General features: G+C 39.2%; 1 protein-coding gene across 1 annotated transcript; it reads left to right on the top strand.

Moving 5' to 3' along the window:
* Window positions 1-1,383: 1,383 nt before the first annotated feature.
* LOC148017972 (bidirectional sugar transporter SWEET4-like) lies at window positions 1,384-3,874 on the top strand. The gene is made up of 6 exons (XM_087661779.1): window positions 1,384-1,520; window positions 1,695-1,731; window positions 1,904-2,120; window positions 2,545-2,706; window positions 3,094-3,213; window positions 3,418-3,874. Exons 1-6 carry the CDS (start codon window positions 1,484-1,486, stop codon window positions 3,631-3,633), a joined length of 789 nt encoding a protein of 262 aa, XP_087517905.1. The 5' UTR covers window positions 1,384-1,483; the 3' UTR covers window positions 3,634-3,874.
* Window positions 3,875-7,463: the final 3,589 nt, after the last annotated feature.

Below are 7,463 nucleotides of genomic sequence, written 5' to 3'. Positions count from 1 at the left end.
GTTAGCTAACTCCAAAGCTCCAAGACTAGTAAGATGGGTGACATGCCACACGTGAGTGTTTATATTGTTTTGTACTACAAAGCTTATTGATAATTTTGGTGATCTTGACATGGCACTATTAAAGGTCCATGGGATTTTTGCACATAAGCAAGTTATTGGTAACTTGCAATATTATCATGGCATTTTAATCTAGTGATGCACCACATTTGCCAGATAACGTCCCAAGATTGTGGGATCATGTAACTATTCAAAACCTTGTGTTGTGTGTATGTATTAATACACCACATACATATGAGATATAGTATACATAGAGACTTGACATGTTGATCACAAAATCTTGCAAAAACCTCATGGGATGTGTGCTCAAACCCTACATACAAAATTGCTATAGATATTCATGAGGTAGCTTTATTACCTCTACTCTAAAAATATTCATTTTATGTGATCTTTCCATGTACACTTTCTCTCTTTGAATTCAATTGTACCCTTTCAAAAGGATGCACGTAATTGCATATACTCTAATTACGTTGTAGGTCACAAATACAAAAATAAATTGTTGTAAACTTATGTATAGGGTATACTAGGCGTTTCGCGCCTAGACTCGCCCCAGCGGCGGGCATGATTTTTGCGGGCGGGGGCGGGTGTTGGACGCGTGGCACCCGCCCCCGCGTTCTCCTTTTCTTTTTGTGGGGGAGGTGGGGGGCTGCCACATGGCACCCGTCCCCCACCTCTCCTTAACTAATAGTATAGATTTAGGAAATGTAATGGCTGTGTGGAAATATCCACCTTAATATGTAGACATGGGAACGAACCCCATGAGGGAAATACAACATCCCAAAAGTTCCAATTCACATTAATTTTTGTAAAGGAATTCCACACCAAAATAGGGCCGTTACAACTTACGACTCACAATAAAGTGCTTCTAATTCAACGAAGGTTTGGATAGCGCTTGCTTAGGTAATCCATACCGGAAAGGGAAAACTGGATGAGGTCTGGTGCTCACACCGAGGACAAAGGGAAGGCAAGGAAAAGGCTAGTAAGTTCCCGAGTTGCTAAGGAGTTACTGCGAGGGATCGGATCGACCAAACTACCACCTACACAGCAAAGCGTCCTCTTCCGCCCCCCTACAGTCTCTCTCTCTCTCTCTCTCTCTCTCTCAATAAGTTAATAGTTTGGATCATGTGTAGGCTAGCTAGATAGGGTGCGTGCTTTACCGAGACTCTCTCTCTCTCTCTCGATGTTGTGTGTGAGAGAGTTCTTTGATAAGGTATATGGACGCAATATAAAATGGGCAGTTAGGGCACGGGCTGCTCACCTTCTTAGCCTCAAGTCTAGTTCGCCACCTTCCCTCCTCCATCTCATTCATTATAAGACATACTCTCTCTCTCTCTCTCATATAGTGTCACCACGTCCATCATCTCTTTCCTCCCCCATCATACACTCCTCCACTTCCCATTCCACCTCTCCCTTCTCTTTCAACAAAATGCCTTTGGACCTCAAGCTCGTCTTTGGCATGATCGGTAAAATAACCTAACTAATCATCCTTATGATTAGTTAACCTCATCTACTCCTATCTATCATCAACCCTTAGACACCCACCTCTTGAATTTCAATCGAACAGTATAATTGCCATGCATTAATAATGATGAGAAAGTTTGCTTGCTTGCTAATCACATTTTTTATTTCCTGACCAGGAAATGCCACTGCAACAGCTTTGTTCATGTCTCCAGCGTGAGTATATTCTTAAGCCAGAGATGATAATTAGCAGCTCGATTGAATGATGAGATTAAGCTCAGCATCATTAGATTAAGCTTTTCAAGCACATTGAGCTTCTAATGCATGCATTCATCACTATAGCTGGCCGTTTCAATGGGAACTAATTAATGGTGATCTCCATGGGCAGGCCAACGTTTTACAAGATTTTCAAGAAGGGCTCCACTGAAGATTTCTCTGGGCTGCCATATGTGTGCACCCTCTTCAATTGCCTGCTGTGGGTGCTGTATGGGATGCCATTCGTGAAGCCCCACAGTGTCCTCATCCTTACCATCAATGGCTTCGGCATTGCCCTCGAGCTCTTCTACATCCTCATCTTCTTAACCTATGCAGCCAAGGAGAAGAAGGTACCCTAATCGCTGATTAATCCATTCGTATATGGTTACATTAGGATAGTTTAATTCCGACGCCATGCAGAGCTGTATCAGGCTATTCTGGCGTGATACACAGTTGTATTAGGTTCTCCGGTGCTGATCTTCATGTTTTCTAAATTAACCTGATTACTTTGTGGCTTCATGTACGACTCTGTGGTGCTGATCAATGCTTTATTTCTGCCATTTCCGATGAACCTGATATTTAACTGTGATGATCACTGGGCTTTGCTGATTAACTATCGAATAATTATGCTGTGTTGATCCTATATGATATATATGCGCCTAATGATATGCTGATTAACCAGATAATTAACTGATGATGCTCACTGGGCTTTGCTAATTGGTATTTATCGTATATAACTAACTAATAATGTTTGATAATTGCACGGATGATCAGATGCAAATGATGAAATCAATAATGGCGGTCGTGGTGGGATATTCCGTGGTGATCTTGATAGTGGTTTTTGGGCTTCATACCATGAAGGTCCGCCAGCTTGTTGCAGGTACAATGTGTGTCGTGGTCGCCATAGCGATGTACGCTTCTCCACTCTCAGTCATGGTACGCGACTTTAATTAACCAGTGCACTCAATCAATTCACTGATCACGTTCTTTGATCTCATACGCCAAAACGTACTCCACAGCACAATTAGTGAGCTCGTTATGAGCTTTTCAATTTACTCAACATATACAGTCTTTACTGGCTGCTAATGCAGCATCATTATAATGAGTGCCTGATTCTCACCTCTACCAATGGGATGGATAATTAGTGCTCTTGATCAAGTATCAGATTATGATTACGTGTCCTAGTGCTATTACCTTGAATCAAAGACATCGTCGTTGCCCGTGATTAAGTGTCGGATTATCATCAAGTCTCTGATTATCACCATAATCAAAGGATAATTAGTGGCTCTTTTGAGTAGCTCATTGCATTAATGTTGACAATAGGGGATGGTCATACGCACAAGAAGCGTGGAATATATGCCCTTCCTTCTTTCCCTCTTCAACTTTCTGAACGGAGCAGTTTGGTCTGGCTACTCTCTTGTCACTAAAGACGTATTTGTGGCTGTAAGCACATTTCTAACCCATTGCAAATGATAATCCCTAATAATATGTGCCTATGTGAACGTGATCCATATTGAAGGATTAAAAACAAAATTTGTATAAATCCAAGGAGATCCTTCTTAAGAGATTATCACACTAAATAACGTGTTTCAAGTGGTTGTTGCAAAGCACTAACATTTTGTGTGGTTGCTATGACTATTGATGCAGTTACCTAATGGTTTAGGGACCTTATCAGGGATAGCCCAACTTGTGCTTTATGCTATCTATAAGAATGCACAGCCAATTCCTAAATTTGAGGAAGGGAAGCAAACAAAGTCCATCTTTGTGAAAGACCAATGCTCTTTCAATGGAACCACTTCCAATGTTGACAAAGCCAAAGGAGCACCAAACCCTACTCTTAACACTAATGGAGATATGGTTTAAAAGAAGTTGGGCACTTTCAATCTTGTCTACTTGAGGTTGTTAAACCTTCTAGAAGCTCTCTCTCTCTCTCTCTCTCTCTCTCTCTCTCTCTAGGGCAATGCATTTCCCTTTTCTATAAAGGGAATTTTGATAGCCTTTTTGTATAACTTGGCAAGAGCTGAGAGGATTTTGTGCCCTATCTGGCTAGCCTCTTTCATTGCAAAATCAATAATAATTTTTGATAATTCAAGTTTAAAGTTTATCCTTGATTTCTCCACTTGAAATATAATTTGTACAAATGTGCATGTCTTGTATGCATGAAATGTTTAAAAGGCATTGTAATCATTAGGAACCAATGATATCTTAAAAGTATTGACATGTTGACTTTCATCCTCCCACATCATTCTCAATTTTTAGAACCATGGTTTAATGTGTATGTAGAAACTTAAATGGTTATGAGTTATGTTTAGGTCATCATTAGTATGTGATACGAGTAGCTACCAAAGCACATCATACAAATGAATTGTGTGATCAATTCATTCTTTTAAGAAATTCATCACAAAAGAAATGCACATGATATCAAGATCAAGGACCTCTTGTCATGAAGTCTTGTAATTATCTCTTGGTAACATTATGTTTCGAGACAATGATTGGTTGATTGATTTTTAAACTAAAAACACTTTGATCTAATCATTTTCAAAATAATGAGTATGGACATCAATTGATATTGACTAACCCAAGCATCTAACTTCTCAATCTTTATTACTAATCATGTTCTAATCATGAGCTTGCATAACAAAACTTTGAGAATATATTCTAAAGTAAATTAAAGGGGGAGTTTTTGCTCTACATTGGATAATCTAAAGTTTGGAATCAATGAAATAGTTTATGTATGTTTTTTGTTTCTTCCTTAGTAGTTCTTCAAAGTTTTTAAGTATATGAAATGTCACTTTAAGGATTCTATATTATTGTACAAAGTTTAAGGGTTCTAAATTCTTACATGAAGGCATTGTAATTCAACTACAAGAACAAATGTATACATATAGAGAGCAATCAATAAGAATGACAAAATCTACATTTGGGGTGATTTTGAAATTCTTTTCAATATGTATAAGGGGCATTGATATGCCAAGGTGCATGTTGTATGGACTTTCAAGGAACTTCATTGATAGTGATTGCCTTGATTTGAGCACACGTTGTATTATATGCAAGCTCACAGGCTTCATACTATTTGCATGTGGTAGTGTCTAGGAATATGATCGGATTTTTGACTTACATTAAGATATGCTTTTCTTAGAGAGAGTAATGCCATAATAATCTCTAGAAAAAGCCTTAACTATTTGTATTTGTAGTGGCATTTATTTTTTGTTATCTTAAGGTATAATGATCATCTTAAGGAGATTATCAAGTTTGCTAAAGAGTTTCTTGAGTTGATTGATGTACTTGATGCTACAACACATGAAGACATTTTTATTTAAGCACTAAGGCAACTTGTTGCTTGGTGTGATAAAACATGCATTACAAAGCACATGATGTTTGACCCAATATATGGCATTTTGGCTAGCTTTGCATGGGGAATTGACATGAATTGTACTTAGTTCTTCTTGGCTTATATATCAAAGTTCAAACAATTAAAGTCTTAGTATATTCTCTTTGAGAATGGGCATGAGTCTTGTCATAGAATAAAGTTTTTCTCCAAAGCAATTAGAACTATGCTTTGGGATTTGCATATACAAGGATATTTGAAATGTAAAAATTACACAACACAATGGTGGATAGAATCTAGCAAGGAGCAAAGAATACACAAAAAATATGAGAAGAACACAGACTGCTTTAATTTCAAACGAACTGATACAAAGATGGCTCTGCCCACCCATCTGCTTCCACTATGAAGCTTAGATGGTGATCCAGATAGATGATAGTGAAGAGCTTAAGGGTAGATCGAAGAACTCTGACTAGGTGAAAGATAGATTGATGATGGATTTAGAGGGAACTTCCTTTTATAGGCCGATAAGCTAGTCTGGTCGGCATGTCCGACCATATTATGAACCTTTGCTAGTTGGTCAGGGAATATTCTAGGAAATATTTCCTTTATCATTGGGTCAAAGGCACTACCTTTGAACCCCCATCAGGGGGGGCTGTTGGCCCCCCCTGAGACCCCCTAGCCAAGGCCCGCTTTCGCAACCCCTGGATCCCAAAATAGGGGTCCATGATAGCTCTGAGAACTTGCAACTTGATGCATTGTGCCTCAAGTTACTACCATCACAGCTACTCTATCTAACCCAAAGGCCAGATCCATAATGATTACCTTTTTGCTATCTGGTCACATAGACCTCATCTAACATACAAGTCAGGATCCACCCAACATCCGTACTCACACATGGCTTCTCCTCATAATGGGGGCCTTACAACTTAGAGAACCATGGATCATTGGTGGCACCTTATGAAGGTGGGGCATTGAGCGTATTTAACTACCCCCCTCAATGTCCACCCGTAGGTGAACTACATTCTCGACCCAACGCCGAGTCTCTAAAGATGAATTAGAAGGAGATCCTTTGTAAGAGCTTTAGTGAAGATATATGCTCCATTCTCCTCAATTGGCCAACTCTACTATCCCATCCTTCTTGATCAAGTCATGCACATAGTGATGTTGGATCTCAATGTGTTTGGCCTATGCATGAAAAATTGGATTTTTAGCAGTGGTGATACAACTCTAATTGTCACATCTTAGCATTTTTGGATCTTCATCATGTACTCCCATATACCATACAATCCTCCTTAACCATACTACTTCACATGCAGCAAAGCAAGCTACCTTGTACTCTACTTTGGTAGAAGACAATGCCATAGTTAGTTGCTTCTTACTAATCCAAGAGAAGATTCCTGAACTTAAAGAGAAATAATATCTAGAAATTTCTTTTTTGGAATTGCTCTCACCTACCCAATATGATTCATAGTTCCCCATAAGAGCACTTCCAAAACTGTATGTGATACATAGTCAACCGTTCCTTTTTCAAGTATCTGAGTACCCGCATCCTAACTTTCCAATGACTTTCTCATAGTTTGTTTGAGAACCTACTCAAACCACCAATAATAAAATTGATATCTGACCTAGTGTTACACAAGTAGATGAGGCTACCAACCAACCTCTAGTACCTCCCAATATTTGCTAGTGCTGATGTATCCTCAATGGATAACTTCACATTAACCTCCATAGGTGTAGCTATCTCCTTACACTCGGTCATGCCAAATGCTTTAATTAAGATCTCCCATGCATGCTTCTTTTAAGAAATGAAAACTTTTCGAAGCTCTTGCTAGACTTCGATCCCCAAAGGATTGATGCTAGGAGGCATACTCCATGGTGGATTCTATGAGACCACGATGGATTCCCTGAGTTTTTTTTAATTCCACAGTGGATTCTGTGAGGTTTTGCGATGGATTCCGTAAAACTATATTTATTTGTCGGGCCTCGTATACAAGGTGGATTCCTTATGCAAGAAGTTGATAGGGACACCTATTCTTTTCGGGCATCATGTTAATTTAATGTGTACGTGGGTGATTCCACAGCGAGTGATTCCGTAAAATACATATTTAAATTAATGGACATTTATGAGTTTAGAGTGAACTCTTATTAAATTAAGGTTAGGATAGAGTTCCAACCTATTTTTGGGGGTAAAGGCGTCTCCATCTAGCCGCCCATGTATTACTACACTGACAATCACCGCCACTGCACACTACAGGTGGCAGGCGCCCATCACCATCACTTTATTCTTTATTCTTTTAGTGACAGTTTGAATAAAGGAAGGCCCGGTCACACATTGTGACTATTGGAGTTCCCATTTATTGTCTCT

This window comes from Lygodium microphyllum, chromosome 21 (assembly GCF_053477565.2).
Source record: "Lygodium microphyllum isolate KBCC chromosome 21, Lygodium_microphyllum_v1.1.10, whole genome shotgun sequence".
Taxonomy (NCBI): domain Eukaryota; kingdom Viridiplantae; phylum Streptophyta; class Polypodiopsida; order Schizaeales; family Lygodiaceae; genus Lygodium; species Lygodium microphyllum.
This window is presented reverse-complemented; position numbering and strand designations above follow the sequence as displayed.

What these genes read in the sequence shown, in the direction of transcription:
- LOC148017972 (XM_087661779.1), top strand. Translation starts at nt 1,484, where the DNA reads ATGCCTTTGGACCTCAAGCTCGTCTTTGGCATGATCG. An exon ending in GCTTTGTTCATGTCTCCAGC is followed by an intron (nt 1,732 to 1,903) that starts GTGAGTATATTC and finishes CTCCATGGGCAG; the next exon opens with GCCAACGTTTTACAAGATTT. An exon ending in ATGCAGCCAAGGAGAAGAAG is followed by an intron (nt 2,121 to 2,544) that starts GTACCCTAATCG and finishes ACGGATGATCAG; the next exon opens with ATGCAAATGATGAAATCAAT.